The following is a 21319-nucleotide window of genomic DNA, read 5'->3' as shown; positions in this document are numbered from 1 at the left end:
TTGTGAAAAAAACTACTGCTATACTTACCACGAATAGAACGCGTGAATGTTGGTGGTATAGGAGAAGTCTCGAAGCCTGGATAGACTTTTAAATTAGCAGATGATGTAATAGATCCATTTTCATTTTCAACTGTGCAACTATATTCACCAGAATCACCCGGAACCACATTAAGAATTTCCAAAGTTATTAAGCCATCTACATATTTAGTTCTACATTTCTGTTTATTATCTAATAATTTACCATTTTTGTACCATGAAATAACTGGATCCGTTGATGATAATATACTGCAAGTAAGTTTTACTCGTGAACTTTCTACTGCAGTACGATCTGTTAAATGTGTTGAAAAAATTGGTTTCCTTTTAGAATCCCGAGGAAAACTAGAACGTTTTTCTGATATTGCACTTCTGGTCTCACTCACGGCTTTTGAACGGTGTTTTAAATCACCGCGTCCTTCCGAAATAGTTGATCGTTGATCAATATACGGCGGCACAGAAGATTTATGTTGTGCCTCATGAACAAGGGTTTGGGCTTTATATACTGCGGGGGCTTTACTAGATGTTTTACATTCCAACAGTGAATTATCTACGTCATATGATTTAGAAGTATACCCAGAAGGTCTAAAAAAGTCTAATTCGTAATCTGGATCACTGCGGTCAATAAATAACGGGCGTTGCTTAACTTCTATGATAGACGGATTATGTGTTTCAGACGGCAGTAGTATTTGTTCAACTTTTTCATCTGTCAACTTAGTCGTGTACTCTTTTGTTTCTAAACCATGGATGTTTTGCTGAATTAGGTTTTCTTGGGTAATATTTTCAGTTTTCTTCATTAAATCTATATTCAATTCATCGTTTGGTTTCTTTATGGCTGTCTCAATAATATCAGTTTTAGCAATAATAGAAATTTGTGATTCATCAGCACAAATATCCGTTTCAGAAATTTTTATATCGCAGTTTTTTTCTTCGGTTTTAATTTTTCTTTCTTTTTTCTTTGTCTTTCTTAAAGTTCCAGCTTTTACATTAACATTATTTTCTATTTTCTCGTCATCTCGTTCGAATATATTTGTCTCATCTTCATTCTTTTGACCTTTCGCCTTTCCTTCCTGCGCGGTACTTTCGTTGCTAACCCGTGTAAACATAACGTTTTCATCTTCTTTCTTAAGTTTCTGTTCTCTATCTTCTTGTCTATCTGCAACGTTTTCTTCAAACTTGATCTTATTTTCTTTTTCAGTCGGCTTTCCATCAGCAAAACTAATTCCTGTTTCCTGTGTTTCATTTCTCATACTATTCCGTATACACGTAAAACTTTCGTCTTCTTTCTTCTCTACAGCTATTTCTTCAACCTTTCTTACATTTTCTGTTTTTTGTAACTTGTTGTCAGTCACATTACTGACGGTATCCTTTGTTTCAATTTTAACATCATCCCTCCTATTATCATCTATATCATCTTCTTGTTTGATATGCTGTTTAATTTCACGGTCTGCAATCTTTTCTAAAGCCTTATCTTCTTTTTCATTTGATTTATCACTAGTGAAATGAGTTTCAGTTTCCTTTTTTTCTATTTTTTCGCTTTCTGGTATAAGATCAACATTTTCATCTTCTTTTATAAAACTCTGTTCTAATTTCTTATCTGTAATTTTTACATCAACCTTACCTTTATTTTCAGTTTTCTTTAAATTTTCTTCAACAATGTTGCTATCAGATTTGTGTGTTTCAGTTTTAACATCAGTCCGTGTGGACTTAACAGTTTCATCTTCTTTTGTGAGGTACTGTTTTTCTTTTTTATCTGCTTTCTTTTCTTTAGCTTTCCTATTCTTATCTGATTTCTTTAACTTTTCAACAGTAAGATTAGTGTCCGTTTCCTTAATTTCAATTTTTTCATCTACCGATTTACGTGTGACACTTTCATCCTCTATTTCACAATACTGTATTACTTCTTCATCTACCATCTGTTCTTTAGGTTTGCCTTGTGCTTCCAAATCAATTAATTTTGTATCAATTTTATTACTATCGGTTTCTTTTTTCCCAATTTTAATATTATTCATTGTAAATGCTATAATTTCGTCTTCTTTTTTTAAGTGCTGTTCAACTTTATTATCTGTATTAAATTCTTTAGTCTTGTTTTCATTTTCAGTTTTGTTTAACTTGCCGTCATTACTATCGGTATCTTTTGATTCAACTTTACTATCATTTATTGTATTAAAAGTTCTTTCATCTTCCATTTTTATATACTGTTTCATTTCACTATCTGCAATAATTTGTGTTGGTTTGTCTTTATTTTCTGTTTTGTTTAATTTTTCACTAGTTAAATGAGTATCTTTTTCATGAGTTTCTATTTTTACACTTTGCTGTGTATGATCAACATATTTATCTTCTATTATAAGACACGGTTCCAATTTAATATCTGTATTTTTTTCCTCAGTCTTCTCTTCAATATCATTTTTCTTTAACTTTTCGTCAGTAATATTGCTACCAGGTATAAGTGTTTCAATTTTATAATCATTTCGTGAAGAATTAACACTGTTATCTTCTTTTTTGATATACTGTTCTTCTTTTTTATCTGCCGTCTTTTCTTCAGCCATGGTTTCTTTTTCTGTTTTCTTTAACTTTTCAACATTATAATCATTTTCTTTTGTTTCAAGTTTTTCATCAACCCGTATGACACATTCATTCTGTTTCTCTAGGATCGGCGTCACTTCTTCTGCCAACTTTTCTTTTGATATGCTTTCAGTTTTCCCTTTCTTAGAAAGTTCATCAACAAAATTACTTTCAGGTTCCTTTTTTTCAATTTTAATATTATTTTGTATACTTTCGTCTTCTTTCTTAAGACACTGTGTTTTTTCTGATTTCTGTAACTTTGTACTCGTTCGTTCATCAGTGTTCAAATCAGTGTCGTTTGTTTCAATTTTAATATAATCTTGTGTATGATCAACATTTATATCTTCTTTCCTAAGATAATGTTCGGTTTCTTTATCAGACATCTTTTCTTTAACATTTTCTTCTTTCTTTAACTTTTCATCAATAAGCATACTGTCAGTCTCCTCAGTTTCCATTTTTTTATCATCGTGTTTACTTAAAATCGTTTTATCCGCTTCTTCAATATTCTGTTCTTTTTCTCTATCTACAATCTTTGCTTTAGCCTGGCTTCCATGTGCAATCATTTCATCAGCATTACCTTCATTTACTGCTATCTTCAATTTCTTATCAGTTACATTATCATGTTCTACTTGTTTCTCCACAATCTTCTCTTCATACATAGCATCAATTTCCATTTTCTTTGAATTTTCAACTTTTTTCTCTAGATAATGATCCATTTCTTTACTTGACAACTTTTCCTCAGCGTTACCTTCATTTTCCGGTTTCTTAAACGTTCCATCAGTAATTTTATTATCAGCTTCCCTTTCATCATCTTTCTTAAGATACTGTTTTATAGTTTCACCTGCAATCTTTGTCTCAGCCTTAGCGTCTTTTTTCTTCATTTCTTTCTCGCTAATATCACTAAGAGTTTCTTTTTCTTCAATAATTATACTCTGTTCTTCTTGTTTATACTTTTCCTTACTGTCATCTTTTTTTAGGTTTTTTTTTTCGTTTTCGTCTGTAATATTTTCTTTAACTTCATCAGATTTTTTATTAGAAATAATACTATCCTTTTCTTTCATTACTTCATCTTGCCGTGCAGGTATATAAGTTTCACCTTCTTCTTTCTGATACTGCTCTACTTGTTTATCTGCAATCTTCTTATCATAATTGGTTTCGGTTTTGTTTTTCTTTAACTTTTCGTCATCAAGAGTGTTAATAATACTTTCATGTTCTTTTTTAAGATATCGTTCATCATTTTCATCTGTAATTATTTCTTCACCATTGTCTTCAATGTCTGCATTTTTCAATTTAATATGTGTAAGATTACTATCAACTTCTTTCGTTTCTATTTTTTCAACATCCTGTGTACGAACAACAATTTCACCTTCTGTCTTTAGATACGGTTCTACTTGAGTAATCGTCTCTTTAGCCTTTGCATTATTTCCCTTTATCTTTATATTTTCATCAGTAATATTACAATCAACTTCCTTTGTTTCAATTTTACTATCAACTTGTTTACGTATAATACTCTCATCTTCTTTTTTAAAGTGACTTTTTTTGTCTTGCATTGCTTTTTCAGTTTGGCCTTTATTTTCTGTTATCTTTTTATCAGGAAGACTACTTTCAATTTTGTGCTCAGGTAAATTTATCATTTTTGCTTTATCTCTATCATCTATATTTACCAAATTTTTATCTGAAATAGCTTTCTTAATGAAAATCTCTTCATCTTCCTTACCAGCATTTTCTGCACTTGCTTCTCGTTGATTTCGACTTTCATTGTCGTTATCAGTCTTTAATTGTAATAAAATAGTTTCCTGTTTTATGTTAACTACGTCCACATGTTCTTGAATAATTTTGTCATTTATTTCAACTTGTTTGTGTTCTAAACAAATTTCCTTCTCTTTGTGATTTGAATCTTCGTTACGTGTTTTTTCGTTTTGTATTTCCTTATTTTCAATAGACCTCTGGGTCACCGTTGATACGTTCTGTTTAGCATATGTTTCTTCAATACCTTCTAATGATGGAATAGTACCAGTAAAACTATCATTTTTATCAGCAGCCTCTTTTATATGCATCTCACTTTGTTGTTGTTCAAATAATTCATTAACTACTGCTATATTTTCAAGAAAAGGTTCATTTTGAGTATTTACTAAGGTTTCTGCCATCCTATTTTCCAAAATCGTTTGCATTATATTATTATTGTTCCTTTCAAGTTCAGAACTTAACTCTGATAACGAATTAACTTCATATTCCTCCTTTTGTTGTATTACTTCGAATTTAGCATTTTCTATTTGAGCTGTTGTAGCCTTAACATCAATTTCTTCTTGTTCTTTTTTCTGTAATAAATCCAGTGAAGCGATTTCCTCAATTTGATGTTGCAAAGAGGTGTCATTAATCTCTTTTTGAAAGTCTTTACCAGCAACATTTTCTTTGTTTGCTTCTTCTAATTTCACGTCCACAGATTGAGTCGAGTCTTCAACTATGACACTATTTTCTCCTAAATACGGTAGATCTTCCGCAGGCTGTTTCAATAAAGTTTGGTTTGATTTTACAATATCTTGACTCACTTCCACGTTAAGCATATGACAATCTATTTTTTCAACTGTAAGCTTATCTTTGTTTGTTTCATCTTCTTTTTCACTAATTTCCTTTACCTTTTTAACTAATTCTTCGTCATTTATCTCATTCTCATCAATTAACCCATCTGTAGATTTTTGTTTATTTTTATTAGACGTTGTATCATTAGTTAGATCATCTTTTGCACATGAAGATAAAATTTCTTCATTATTTAATTTTTCTGTAGTATTTTTTATTTCAATAGTTTCAAACTGTATTTCTGTTTCTGCTTTGGCTGGTTCTTCATAACCAGTATTGTCAATCAAAGTATCTTCTTTGTTTGTAGTGATCTCATGATTTATGATTTCTTTGTCTGACTGATTTTTTTCACTTTCAGTATAGATTATTTTATCATTTTCGTCAATAATTGATTCTATATTTTCTGTACACACACTAGCAGTATCCAATAGTTTTAATTTGGACTGGTTCGTATCTGTATTGTTCTCTTCTATCATTTTATTTTCATCTATTGGATTTTTTATGTCAAATGTCTCTTGTTTCTCTTGATCTTTTGAAACTAATAACTTTTGAGGAATAATATTTGTAGTTTTTTGCAGTACAATTTTGATACGATCTGTTAAATCAATCATTTTAATAGATAGCTCTTTAAAAACTGGTATCTTATCTTTAACTTCTAACGTGGATTTGTTCTCCATTTTATTTAAAACATCATTAACATGGTTTACAGCGTCTTCAACTATAACCTTTAAATCATTATCTAAGTTATTTATATTTCTTAAAACAACTTCTGACAGTACAGAGCTTAATTCACCAAGAATAATTTTCGTGAAAGCGGAGTCACTGGGTATTCTAGCTGTTTTATCTAAATTTATGTAAAATTTTATATCTTCAAAATGATTTAAAACTTTGCGAAGTGATTTTGAAAATTGTGCCCAATCCCTATTTTCATCAACATGTAAAATATGTTTTACATTTTTGATTGATTTCAAAAAATTATCTGTTGGCAATCCATAGTTATCATACATATATTTCTTTTGAATAATACATATTGTGCCTCTCATATTTGAAATACTTCCATATATTGAATGGATTGCTGCAATTATATTATCTCGGAAAGTGAGATTAATTGAAACTTTTGCTTCCAACTCTTTCTCTAAAGCAAAAACTTTATCTTCAACTAAATCTAAATTTTGCAAAATTTCTATACCTTCAACTATAACAGTTGTTGAATCATCCGAAAAACTCGACTTCAAAGATTTCATAGCATCTCTTATAGTGTTGAGGTTTAAAATTATAGTATCTAGCTTACTGTCATCGTGATGATGTGGTATTCCATTTAGTAACTCTATAGCTTCATCTGCATTATTAGTACAACCACAGAGTGTATTATTTGAAGTTATTTCGAATGAGTTACTTTGCGTATTACAAATGTTAATTATACAAGCTGCAAGAGACTGCAAATTAGCACAAGCCTCTTTCAAAAGTGCCGGAGGACTACTTTCATTTATTTGAAGTTGAACGCTTCTAACATTGCATTCTAAATCTTCAATATTTTCATTCAGAACGTCGTTGGTGGAGCCTGCAAACTCACATTTTAACTTCAATATAATAGATTGTACTTGTTCAAGAGAATCTCGTAATTCTTCACAGTAACTATCTGAACAGTATCTTTCAGACAAATTGTCGTTTACTTCTTTCAATAGAGACTCTAACTCTTGTATGGTACTCAATTTTTCATCCATAATACCTAAAAGGTGCAAGCAGTAATTATTATTTTTTTAATTTACTTATTTTCTATACAACTATTCTATAAAATAAATATTTAGGTTGAACGTACCGCATTAGGTTGAATTTTATATATACAAAATGGTTGTTTTGTGAGTTATTTTTTAATGATGGTGTGTACTACTGATTGTACTGTACACGCCTTGATACAAAATTTATATTTTTGTATAGATAGTAACCAGCATACAAAGTTTATTCAAAGATGAATGTTGAAGAATGCAACATTATATTTAAAGGAAAACACTTAATAATAATGTGGAATTCTAATGATGAAATTTTTGGAAATGATCGAGTAATGATGATGATGAATAATTTAATTCCTAATAAACAAACATAAAATCAAATTATAATATTATGGTTTTGAAGCGAATGCTGACTTTTTGCACTGTTAGCTTTTCCAGTTATGGTTGACTATGATAATCGTGTAATTTTCATTAAAAATTAGCAGACGCTTTAAAAACATGTCATGAATATCAGTAGTTTCAAAGCCTATTCAATGTAAACAAACAAACAAATCATTACTCTTTACAATAATATTAGTATAGACGTGCAATTCGTAACTTCTACTGCATCTAGCAGTGAAGTTAGTTCGTAAATGACGACTCCCCGGACTATAAATTAAACAAAAGAAGGATATTTTATTAAATAATAAAGAATTTTCTGATCTTATGTATGAGTAGGTAGGCATATCCTTTATTTTATGTACATAATATTTCATAGTGATTGAAAAAAATTAATAAATATATATAAAATAAATAAATTATAGCCAAACAATTTACCTTTTATTGATTTAAGGGTTGCGACTGATTCGTCGTGAATATCAGAATTCGAGAATTCTATATCAGTCTTCATGTCTGTTACTTCTTTAACACCATGAGTACATATTGATTGCTTATTGTCTTCACTAACTTCAAGAGTTTCAGTGTTCGGTTGGGCATCGATTGTAGGTGATTCAGTTTTATCCTCACAAACTTCTAAACTTTCGACGTTTGGTTGAGCATCTATTGTAGAAATAGGTTCGTCAGTTTTATCCACACAAATTTCATGACTTTCAATTTTTGGTTTGACACCCATTATAGATTTAGGTTCCTCAGTTTTATCAACACAAACTTCAGCACTTTCAATGTTTGGTTGAGTATCCATTGTAGACTTGGTTTCTTCAGTTTTATCCAAACAAACTTCATGACTTTCTATGATTGGTTGGACATCCATTACAGATTTAGGTTCTTCGGTTTTATACACACAAACTTCAACACTTTCAATGTTTGTTTGGGTATCTATTGTAGATTTAGGTTCTTCAGTTTTATCCACACAAACTTCAGCACTTTCAATATTTGGTTGAGCATCCATTGTAAACTTGGATTCTTTAGTTTTATCCACATTAACTTCATGACTTTCAATAATTGGTTGGGCATCTATAGTAGACTTAGGTCCTTCAGTTTTATCCTCACAAACTTCAACTCTTTCGGTGTTTGGTTGGGAATCCATTGTAGAAATAAGTTCTTCAGTTTTATCCACACAAATTTTATCACTTTCAATGTTTGTTTGGGCATCCATTATAGATTTAGGTACTTCAGTTTTATCTACACGAACTTCAGCACTTTCAATATTTGGTTGAGCATCCATTGTAGACTTTGGTTCTTCAGTTTTATCCACATTAATTTCATGACTTTCAATGATTGGTTGGGCATCCACAGTAGACTTAGGTTCTTCAGTTTTATCCACACAAACTTCAGCACTTTCAATGCTAGGTTGAGCATCTATTGTAGAATTGGATTCTTCAGTTTTATCCACACAAACTTCATGACTTTCAATGATTGGTTGGACATCCATTATAGATTTTGGTTCTTCTGTTTTATACACACGAACTTCAGCACTTTCAATGTTTGGTTGAGAATCCATTGTAGACTTTGGTTCTTCAGTTTTATCCACACTAATTTCATGACTTTCAATGATTGGTTGGGCATCCACAGTAGACTTAGGTTCTTCAGTTTTATCCACACAAACTTCAGCACTTTCAATGCTAGGTTGAACATCTATTGTAGAATTGGGTTCTTCAGTTTTATCCACGCAAACTTCATGACTTTCAATGATTGGTTGGACATCCATTATAGATTTTGGTTCTTCTGTTTTATCCACACAAACTTCAGCACTTTCAATGTTTGGTTGAGCATCCATTGTAGACTTTGGTTCTTCAGTTTTATCCACACTAATTTCATGACTTTCAATGATTGGTTGGGCATCCACAGTAAACTTAGGTTCTTCAGTTTTATCCTCACAAACTTCAGCACTTTCAATGCTAGGTTGAGCATCTATTGTAGACTTGGGTTCTTCAGTTTTATCCACACAAACTTCATGACTTTCAATGTTCGGTTGGGCATCAATTACAGACTTTGGTTCTACAGTTTTATCCACACAAACTTCATGACATTCAATGTGCGACTGGGCATGCATTATAGACTTTGGTTCTTCTGTTGTATCCACACGAACTTCATTACTTTTAATGTCCAATTGAGCATCTTTAATTTCAACTGCTGCCAAAGACTCGGAATTTTCTAGTACAACATAATTGCTAGACAATGCGACCAAATCGTTTTGCAAATCAGAAACTACTTCAATTATTTGCTGTCGCATATCGTCTATTATTGGTGCTGCTAATTCTTGTTCACGATCAAAAGCTTCAATTTGCAATGTTGTTAACGCTTTTTGTAAGTTTTGTACTAGTTGTATTTGTTCTTTTTTAATTTCTGCATCAGACAAATTTACATCAGAAGACGATTCCGAGGTAATAGTTTCCCGGAGTTCTCGTACTATATCGGCTGACTTTTTAAAGTCATCTAACTTAATAACTGCAGATACTTCTTCTACAATTTCTATTATTTCGATGTAGTGCTCCATATGTTGTAGCAGTGATTCGGTTTTCTCTAAAACATATTGAAAGTATTATTAACTTTTGATTACGTCAAAAATTAAAGTAAATTAATTTATTTAACAACATTACAAATTTAAAAAAAATAAAACGCGTGTCGCCCCGGGCATTGGTAATCCATAGTTGGTTGAACGTCTACGATGCCGGTTAAAATAGTGCTTTTTGTTTGTAACTAGCCACATTTTAGGATTCCGTAGTTTACATGGACATTATAGTATACTTTCGCCATGTCTGTCAGTCTGTCCGTCCATCCGTATGTCTGGGTGTCCGTCCGTCCATCCGCGGTTTAGCACAGAGACTATTACTACTAGAAAGCTGCAATTTAGTATGAGTGTATTACTTAAAAATATGAACAAAGACGTGAAATAAAATCTTGAAAAATATTTTTTCCCTATATGTAAAGTGGGGATGATTTTTTTTCACCCATTTATCTCACCCGCTGGGTAGGTCTTTAAAAAATATGAGGGGTCTTGTACCACAATTTTTCGATTTAGGAATCTGTCTGTAAAATACATATCATACATAGTATAAAGGTTTGTAAAATATAAGGATCATTTGATGTATCACAATATGGTGCATTTTGACAAAAAAAATATGTTGTAAATCTTGCCCCTCAAAAGTGACCTTAATATTTAGAAACTTGGGAGTTTGGGAGTCAAAATTTTTCCAAAATATTCAAGTAGAAAGCTAATTTTTGTATTCTTTTCAAATTCTTTAGTTCGACAGTCTCGGAGAAATGGGTGGGTGGAATAACTTGAAAATTATAATTTTTTTTAAAACTACAAAAGAATATTTTTTGACATCCTCTTAACAAGATCTTTCCTTTGATGTGTAACATGATGCGGTTTGAAAAACATTTTTCAAGAAAAAGTTTCTAGGTTTTCCAAAAATCATCAAATAAAAAAATTTATGTACTCTATTAAAAATTTTACATTCAGTAGTTTCGGAGAAAGGGAGAATGATCAATTTTCATCTATTTTTAAATAACTTGAAAGATATTTATTTCAAAATACTCGAAAAAAGTCCAGTTATTAATCTTTCATTTAATGTATCACACGATGTAGTAATTTGCAAAATATATTTTCAACGACGTAATAGGTACAATATAATGTCGTTGGGTATTTTCCATCTTCCCATCACATCTTTGCACGGCACACCTCTGAAAATGATGTGTACCAAATTTTCATTTAATTGGTAGATTCGGATGTGCCTGAGTGAGTATACGGATTCCTTTTTTGCACGTACGTACGTTCGGAACCCTAAAATGATGATGATTGATGATGATTTATATTTAAAAATTAGTATAATAATCTTACCCTTAAGGTGTCTTTTTTCTTCTTCAGTAACTTCAGCTGATAATATAGTTGTAAGTATGTTTTCTATATCACTTATAGGTTGAGTATTAATAATCATATGCATAGATTCGTAAATACATCCTAAATTTTGTAAGTTCTTTTGAATCAAATGTATTTTACTTAGAATTTCATTTGTTAATGTTAAAGCATAATTATTTTTTATAGGCATGTTTTCGCTTTTCAAATAATTTTCAGTTGTCACTTTAATTTTATTAATTGTTTCTAAATGTGAATCTACCTCACTTAACTCTTTTAATACATGCTTTTCATCCAAATTTTGTAAATTTAGGCTACAAATTTTTATTATTTGTCCATGAACACTTTCGAAAGATGCAGCTATTTCCATCAAAATGTTAATAAAATCATTATCGTTTAATATAAGTTTTTCGTCTTTAATACTTGGTATACTGTCTATGATTGTTTGTTTTAACACACTTAAACATTCAGAGAGACATTTTATAAAAATAACTTTTTTAGTGGTGCCATTTACACGTTCACAATCTGAATGATTTTTAATCACTCTAAATATAGTTTCAAACTCTTCTTCCAATGTGTTGCATTTATCTATTTGTTCAGATATAAATCTATAAATCAAGTTGAAATGTTTATTAACATCATATTCCATGCTTAAATTAATGTCACCATGTTTCAATTCTTTTATTAGATCATCTTTAACTGTTTCAAACCAAGGTTTAATTGATCTTATGGTGTTAATAAAAAAATTCACGGAGTCAAATAAATTTTCAGTTTTCATTTCATTTAATTCTATATGTTTATTAAAAAATATTTCTAAATTGTTTATATTTGATATTGGAATATCAAAAATAGCTTGGGATTGGCTTTCTATAAGTTCAATAAGCAACGTCTGAATATTTTTCAAACAATCTTCTGAGTTCACTAGCCATTCATTAAAGTCTTCATCAAACATACGAGAATTTTTTTCATGTAATTGGAATTGTCTCCAATTCTGACATAAGTCGTAATATATCTGAACCATTTTTATTATTCGTTTAGGTGTATGTTTTTGTTGTAACAAACAAGACAACAATGTTAATTCATTAGTAAATGTTTTAACAAATTCTTCCCTATTTGGCATATCTTGGGATGAGTTTTGAGCATAATTTGAAATAACTTCTATGACTTTCTGTACTTTATTTAATTGCTCAAGTCTTACTTTACTATAATTGGAATCTTGTATAATATCAAGAAATTGAAGTTTCGCTAAAGAAGAAATGGATTTTTCAAAATCATCAATAGATTTTAAAATTTGAATTTCGTTATGTAAGACAATTGGATTTTCTACTGCATATCCCAATATATCATCTTGCACTGTTATAATATTATGTTGCAGATTTTCTAAACTCAGTTTTATTTGTGAAATATCTAGTTCTTGAGATAAACTTAATGTATCTAAAACATTATTCACACTTTTTTCTAGCACAAGTAATTGGGATCCATCCATCAGAACATCGGTTTTAAATGTATTTAACATATTATTTTTTAACTCTATACAATTTTCTCGCGCCGTACTTACTTCAGTAGATATTTCCAAAGTAACATTGGCTGTTTCAACTGCTAAGTTAATATTATCTAAAAAGTTACGTAAACAGTTTTCAAAGTTTGATATATTTTCTGTCCATTCTTTAATTTGTTCCTTTTGTGTCGTGTCTTTTACCGTTATATTACCTAACTCAATATTCAATAAACATTGATAAAGTTCTTGTAATGGCTGAATTATCTTTAATAGTTGAACAAAATTGGTAAAATTCGTTACTTTTTGTGACTCATCGTTTATATTGGGATTGGCAGATATTGTTTCTATAGCATTATGCACATAATCCAATTTTGAGATAAAAGACTTAATATAAGAAAGTTCAGCATGCTCGGAAATTGTAGTAAGTGTTTTCAGTGTTTCAGACTTTTGCAATGTTGACATTTGTTCACCCAATATTTCAAGGGTTTTAAACAAAATAGACGGCACAATTTCAGCATCAATTGTAGTATTTATTTCTTCTACATTAGGTATAAAATAATCATTGTGTAGTATATCTGCAGTTGTTTTAATTGCAGAAATATCTTCCAAAGTAGACAGTTCATCAGCATTTTCCAGTAAATCGTGATCTTGGACCATAATTATACAATTTTGAACACTTTGAACTGCATTTGCTATAGTACTGCTAATATTAAGATTGATCACATTTTCACTAATTTGTGACACAACATCTTGTTGTAAAATTTCTAATGCGTGACGTAGTTCTATTAAAGGTGTCAGTAATTCCACTCTAAGTAGATCTTTTTCGGATAGATCTGAAGCTTTTTCACAAATTATTTGGTTTAGCACACTAATACCATGATTTAGTTCGCAAAGTGGATTAGCCACAGCTTGAGGAAAAGTTAAGGTACTTAAATCACTTATATTATCGTCTTGATCAATTATATTTACATTTAATGAAGCAACACAGCACTTTATTTCTGCCAGCGTAGGAATAATTTTATTTAAAGCGTGGCTAATCTCTAAATCTTTTGTTGTTTCTAAGGAAATTACATTACTAACAGTAATCATAGCTTTTTCTATCTGTTGTAATACAATATTCAACTTTTCTTCTTCAAAAGATTTGATAGATAAATCTTCTGCATTTTCTGATATTACGCTGTAGGTTGATGAATCTGCATGATTTACATTTTCATGTATATTAGCTAACAAATCATTAGTGTTCGTTATTATTGAAAAGTTTAACTCTGGTGTGAATTCATTCTTTTGAATACTTGCTTGAATTGTTTTAAGATTATTACTTATAGCTGTTAATGAAAGGGCATCTTTAATATCTATATTCTTTATTAAAGTATTTAGTCTATTTACCCCATCGCAAATTTCCAAAAATGTTAGATATTTCTTTGCATCATTACTTTCGATCACGTGCTCTAGAACTTTCGTTAAATTTTTATGGAAATCGGTCATATTCATTTTAAAACTTGGGGTTGTGTCTAATATATTTTTTTCATTTAAGTTATTTTCCAAATTAATCAAAATTTGAGCCATTTTTTGGAGAGCTTCCAATTTATTTTCGCTATGTAATATATTAAATGGACCTATTTTAGCTTCAAATATATCTAAATGAGCAGAAATTTCATTAATGTTATGTTTTATAGTTATTAAAATGTCTTTCAATATGTCTAAGTTATCTGTAGTTCCAACTTCGACAGAGAGTTGTTCAAACGAAGTTCGTAGCTTAATGACAGAGTCCATAACAGTTTCTATGATGTCAGTGTTGTATTTTTGTAAACTTAATTGATTTTCTGATACCGAAAGAAGTTCTATTTGCTCTAAAGCATTCTGTAAGTCTTGAATAGGTGTAGACATATCATTTAGAATAACTTGATTGTTGGTAACATGTTCTGGAGCTATAAAACTATTTATATCTACCTCTTCAGCTATATATAAAAGAGATTTTAGAGGATTTCTTAGTTCATATATTGCCTTTTGAGTTTTTTGTAAATGTTTCAATTCTGGGGTAGTTTTATCAATATTTGAATCCATTTCATTTGAGGCTATTTTAATATCTTTAACTGCAGATATTGAACTTGTTAGAGTACTAAGTAATTCATTGGTATTTGTATGTATAGTAGAAATACATTCCACTTCCAGAAACGAGTGCCCTTTATCCACTGTAAAATTTATTTCTCTTACTAAATTAAGAAGTTCTTCGCCACATTTCCCAATAATATTTGTACACGTCTTCTTTACTAACGTTTTATTTTCACTTTCGACATCAATGCATTTTTCTATTATGGTTAAATTTTTGTGAAGAATACCTAAGCATTGAGGAAGTCTATTAAATAAAGATGATGTCGTTATAGGTGATTCGCTTACTGTCTCCTTAATTGCTTCTATAATACTATGTATTTCCGTCAATGGCGTTATAAGACTATTTATGATCTCTAGACTCCGTGATGCAGTGGCAGCAGTTGACATGAGTTCAGATTTGAGTATAATATCCCGTTCAATCATCTGTATTTCATTTATTACTTTAGTTAAAGACAAACTGATCTTATTTATATCTTTGCTGGCGTTTTCTCGATCTAAAGAAGGTTCAATTGAAATATTTACAAGATTATTTTCAAAATGTTCTTCTCTCATCTTGCTTAATGATTTTTCGCTACCAGAGCTGGATCTTCTTGAACTCCTACTTCGGCGCTCTCGTTTATTTTTAATAACTGAATCTACTTCAATTTGTTTACGATAGTTTTGTAAATCTTCATTTAGTAAAACTGTCTTTGTAATTTCTGATGACTCTGGACCATCTTCAATAGACGGTTTTGAAGACTTGGACTTTGGTTTACCTGAGCTTCGAGCACTGGCAAAACTTTGTAAGTCACTTTCAGATAAGACTTGTGTATCATCATCTTTTTTTTCCTCAGATAGTGATTGGTCCCGAGATAAACTAAAGTAATCATCTGCACTTTTTTGTGAATCAGATTTTTTTCTATCTGTCTTTTTTGGAAAAATAACTTTTTCATCTGATAGTATTGCTATAGTTTTTTCTAAATAATCTTCAGCATCCATTTCCTGGTCCAGAGATAATTGAGGTAGACCATTTTCGTCAGCTATAGAAATATCTTCAACATCTGCTTCAGTCCTTAGATCTTCTTCTGGCGAGGTAAAGTATTCAGGAGAAACGTCAATAATTATCGCTTCCATTAATAAGTTACCCGAAGTTGAAGTTTCCTTAACAAATCGTAGTGGAGGAAGTTCAACTACATTGTGTTCAGTAACATTTTCTGATAATTGATCAGCATACATCTCCACAATCTGTAAAGCTTCCTCTTCTGTTAAATCTGGAGTTTCATATAGTGAAACGGAAACTTCTTTACCGTCGAATGAAAATGATATTTCCCCTTTGTCATCCAAAGTAATGTCCCCAACAGGGGTATCATACATCTGTGATGTTCTTTCTTCATGAATTGTACTAAGTGACAAGTTCCTTTGTAATGTTTGTTCTTCAAGATTCTTTTTACTTTTTGATTTTATGGAATCTTCAAATCCAAGCAATGATGCAGAGCTAGCTGCTATCCCCATACAATTTTGTGCTTCGCACGTATACGTACCAAGACAACACGTTCCATCTTGTCCAGATATTATTCTGTGTATATCACCAGGTTTTAACTCTTCGCCATCTTTGTACCATTTAAGAACTGGCTGCGGAACACCAATAACTTTACACTCCAAATTAACGGCTCCCTCATCCGATAAAATTGCCTGTAGGTTTTCTAGAAACCGCGGTTTTTTATAATGTCTCGGTATAATAAGTTTTAAGAAACAAGAGGTAACACTATGTCCAAAGTCATTCATAGCAACACACTTCCACTCTGCTTGGTCCATAAACTCTAAGCTTTGAATATCTAAAAAGAAAACGCCACGTTCTTCTTTTCCATGGTGACAACGAGACGATTCATCCACTGGCTGATCGTCGCGATACCATAATACTGTTGGTTCAGGCGGAATGGTAACTACAAAAATAAATATTTAATATTATAAACTTAATTTTAAGAATTTAAGTTACTTTGTAACATTTATAACTAACTATAACAAGACATAAAAAACAAATAAATATTCATTTCACATCAGTCATAAGAAAACTGTATTCATCTATTCGATAAATTTTAACAATATCCGGCATAAAATTTATTTAGGGTAATAAATGATAGAAATTATTCACAATCACTTCATTGCTTCGTGGTTTCTTAAATTGCGGCCGGATAGTATTAAACGTGTATTAACATCGTTGAAATTAAATTATTATTTTTTTCATTAAATTTAATTATTCTACTTTGCTCATTGACCTCATGTAATAAAAAAACGCACAAACATGTAGAAAATTTCACTTAAAATATGGCCAATATTGCTATGACAGTTTTAGAATTATTGGTAAAGAAAATTATACCTAAAGGCCTTTAAATATAGTCCAATATTCAATAAATTTCAAAATTTAGAGCAAATTCAACCTTAAGGATTGAGTTTAAGGTTGAATTTGCAAATGCAACTACTTGAATTGAGTGCCAAGAAGTTGTGTTTGGCACTCATTGAGTTAAGACGTTTTTTGGTTGCTGATTGTGAATCCATTTTATAATAGGAGATCGATGACTTCGGTCATTGAATAATTAAAATCGTGCATTAGTTAAAAGAATATACCCAACATAATTGAAAACGTAATGGTTGCCTGCTTTCACACTGGAGCTACTGGGTTGCCAGATATAAACAGATAAGGAATTTTATTTATTCATTAAATTTTTTAGTCGTCTAATATTTCAAATAATTATTATGCTTAATTTAACTGTATTAAATAGCCTTTGATTTCATGGTTTCCTAGATTTTGCATGAAAAATGTGTCTAGCCGCAATTTAACCAGGCAACCTATTTGCAATTTGTCACTGTAAATATTATCTATCAACTGTTTCCCACAACTAATAAATAACAGATGAATACACAATATGCTTCGACATAGGGATACTGTTATTGATAAATAAAGATTATTATTATATTATAAATTATGATTAAAATATACCTTTAATAGTAAAACGGAATGGTTCATCTATTTTGGCTTCAACACTCTTTAAGCCTTGTAAAAACTTGGGTGCTTGATTTTTAGAGAATAACTGCAACTTTTCCTCCTCATTTAACTGATTCTGAATATCCTCCACTGTCAGTTCTGCAGAGCTGCTCGCTTGTCCCATACAATTTCTTGCTATACAACAATAAGATCCTAATGAATTGGTCCCCGTGAGCTGGTACACATCTCCCGGTTTTAATTCCTGGCCATCCTTGAACCAGCTTAGTATGGGCGTGGGAAATCCAACTACCTTGCATTCAAAGGACACAAGTCCTTCTTCTGTTAAAACAGCTTGAAGATTTTCCATAAATCGAGGTTTGCGATAGTTCTTTGGTACTAAAAAAAGAAAATACAGTATAGAGATTTTTTTCTGATAGCTTGTTGATAGATTATTTTCAGAGGCTATATATTAATGATCTTAATTAAGCATCAAGCATAGCTGTGATAGCCCAGTGGATATGACCTCTGCCTCCGATTCTGGAAGGTGTGGGTTTGAATCCGGTCCGGGGCATGCACCTTCAACTTATCAGTTGTGATCATTTTAAGAAATAAATATTACGTGTCTCAAACTGTGAAGGAAAAAATCGTGAGGAAACCTGCATACCAGAGAATTTTCTTAATTCTCTGTGTGTGTGTGAAGTATGCCAATCCGCATTGGGCCAGCATCGTTCATGGTTGGCTCAGCAGTGAGCCGATCATTGGTTGATAATGATGATGATGGTGAATTAAGCACCATCTAGGCAAGTACGTCCAACTTTAACCTATAATAGCTTTCCATCCAATGTATCAATCAGTCCTGGATTAGCCTTTATGCTATTTAAGAATTTGCTTAGGACATCTCGTCTAGGGGAGTATCAGAGACAATAGAGAAGTAAGCAATTTCAAAATCCGCACGTTTGTAATTGTCTATTGTTACAATTGAAATAAATGTTAATATTCTACCTAGGGTACGTATATACGTATATATTTATATACGTATATATTTCTTTTATAATTAACTATTTGTTGTTCACTTAAAAATAGGGGGATCCACAGGCCCACAGGGGATCATTGCTTCTTAACCCGGCATTGATTCTAATGCATGCCATCTTTACATCATGATTATACGATGTGAATTAGCAAAACGCAACATTAAAAACATATATTCCCTACCCAGATCCTTCACGAGTCGTTAACATGATATACAAATGAGGTATTACCATCCATAGAGACATAGCAAGTGGTGATGCCAATTCTGCCTCCCGAACTCGTAGCTACACATTTCCATTCGCCCTCATCTTGCCACTCTGCTGATGGAATTTCTAATAAGTAACCGCCTACGCCATCTTCTTGAGCACGATACCTAAAAAAAGTAAAAAATAACACGAATATAATATTTCAAGAGTCAATCATACTTCAATCAATCAAATCTCAAAAATCAATCGATCAACTTTATTTTATACTAGCGGACGCAGCGTGAAGCCCCTCTACTACCCTACCCTACTCAAACTCTACAGCTACCCTACCATACAGGGATTGAGTAGGGACTCTACCCTACCCCTACCCTACCCCTAACTTACTCCTACCAAACCCCTACCCTACCACGTGACGAAAGCTTAAAAAATCAAGTAACTTCTCCCGTTTTCCCAATATTTCCCTTCACTGCTCTGCTCCTATTTATCGTAGCGTGATAAAAAAATATACTATAACCTGCCCAGGAGTATGAAGAATAATTGTACCAAATTTCGTTAAAATCCGTCGAGTAGTCTTTGTTTCTATAACGAATATTAATAGTTTTTGTTTCTATACGTAACGAACAAACAGACAGACAGACAGACACACAAAAATTTTACTGATTGCATTTTTGGCATCAGTATCGATCACTTATCACCCCCTGATAGTTATTTTGGAAATATACAGATTTATTATTGAACTTCCAACAATGAAAGTATTCAGCTTTTGTTCCGGTGATCAGTTGTTTTCACTTTTCATAATATGTTTTCGGTAGTTTCTCGTTTCGATAACTTCGTTCAGATTTGTAAAAACTGAATTTTACGTGGTCAAAATCGTGGGCGCCCTCTAGTCATTAGTAAATTATTATTTTTTGGTCTATTTATTTTCTTTCATGCATCTTAAATAATTTTTATTTATAAAGACGTAAACAAAGTCTTTACTTACTTGTCGTTTGGTTCAATTTTTCCTTCTTTATTATACCAGACGACTGTTCGCGGCCAAGGTGGCACCACGATGTGACAGCTGAGGGTCAGGGACTCGCAGATCCTTACGAACTGGTCGGCTAGCTCTTTGGTGAAAATTGGAGGTGGCTCGAGGACAACGCCCCTAAAAAATCATCAAATTATTATTAATAGTAGATTGTTATACAAGGGGCTAAAAAGACCCATTATATACGAGTCGGGCCGCCTAAATAGAAACCGAGTTTATAATGGGTTTAGCCCCACGTGTTACACTCTGCTTTTCACTACGATTGCGAGAAAATAAAATAGTTTAGTACAATATTCAATGATTTATTTTAATTGAAAATTAAATGTACAAAGTCTACAATTTTGGATATTAAGGGAGATTTTACCCAGAAACATAATTTCCGACTAGTGTGAAGAAGAATAATGTGTATGTGAGGTAAACGTGGGAGATAATAGTTTAAAAAACTCCTTTCGTAAGTAAATCCATTCGTTGTTATTTTCTCCACTTATTAAATTTTTCGTAGGTAAGTACCTATTTAAGTAAATGCGTCTCGACTTTGATGGTAACAGATTGAAAATTTCATCCATCTCCAAATTAGGATCACCATTCTCAGTAGATGAAGACAACAGTAACAATTATTGTTGAAAAATATGTAAGTTACGGTCACAAATTTACAATGAATTTCGGAAAAAAATCAAGTGTTCACGCCAACTGTTTTTAAAATTCTCGCTTTTTAATTTTATTTTTTTCACATGAGAAAAAGGCAAAGGTATTACACCGTAAAGGATGTCCCATGTCTTCAAATCTCGTTCTATTCGCAACTCAATAAAAAATAAATAAAAAAATGAACGCATTCCACAGACAAGAACGCTGCATTTAATTCCAATTTAAAGTTCTTTATTTATTTTTCAAAACAATACGGCCGGCCTTACCTATAATGATTCTATTTTCGAATAAAACCTCCGTTTTATAGTAGGCTAGTACTTGGCTAGTACTCTTAACAGACAAGAATTAAAAAAACAAAATTACTTTAGCCCCTAGAGGCTGAAATGCTTGTTTAGCTCCGCTGTGGAGTGGTAATATGACAGTGTTTTTGAGCAAGAGTAGTGAAAATATATTTTTTTAAATTGGACTATCAACAGAATTTCATTTTTAAATTAAATATGTCATTATTTGGTGAAAAATATACTGTAGTAGATAAAAAAGAAAAAAGAGAAATGTTAGTAAGTTTAAAATCATGATTCATGATTTATTCCATATCCATATTAATATTATATTATAGTTGAATCAACTATTATTGTTCC

The 21319-nt window shown here is 31.3% G+C and overlaps 1 protein-coding gene across 2 annotated transcripts in view; it reads right to left on the bottom strand.

Moving 5' to 3' along the window:
* Positions 1-21319, bottom strand: part of LOC112045836 (uncharacterized) — a 47511-nt gene that overhangs the window by 10029 nt on the left and 16163 nt on the right. For both annotated transcript variants that reach the window (XM_024082185.2, XM_024082186.2), the window contains exons 7-12: positions 19992-20153; positions 19034-19176; positions 17790-18170; positions 11188-16734; positions 7722-9866; positions 29-6904 (exon numbers count right to left, since the gene is read on the bottom strand). In XM_024082185.2, coding sequence (XP_023937953.2) covers positions 29-6904; positions 7722-9866; positions 11188-16734; positions 17790-18170; positions 19034-19176; positions 19992-20153 — 15254 coding nt within the window. The remainder of the gene's footprint in view (positions 1-28; positions 6905-7721; positions 9867-11187; positions 16735-17789; positions 18171-19033; positions 19177-19991; positions 20154-21319) is intronic.

This window comes from Bicyclus anynana, chromosome Z (genome assembly GCF_947172395.1).
Source record: "Bicyclus anynana chromosome Z, ilBicAnyn1.1, whole genome shotgun sequence".
In the NCBI taxonomy this organism is placed as follows: Eukaryota; Metazoa; Arthropoda; class Insecta; order Lepidoptera; family Nymphalidae; genus Bicyclus; species Bicyclus anynana.
This window is presented reverse-complemented; position numbering and strand designations above follow the sequence as displayed.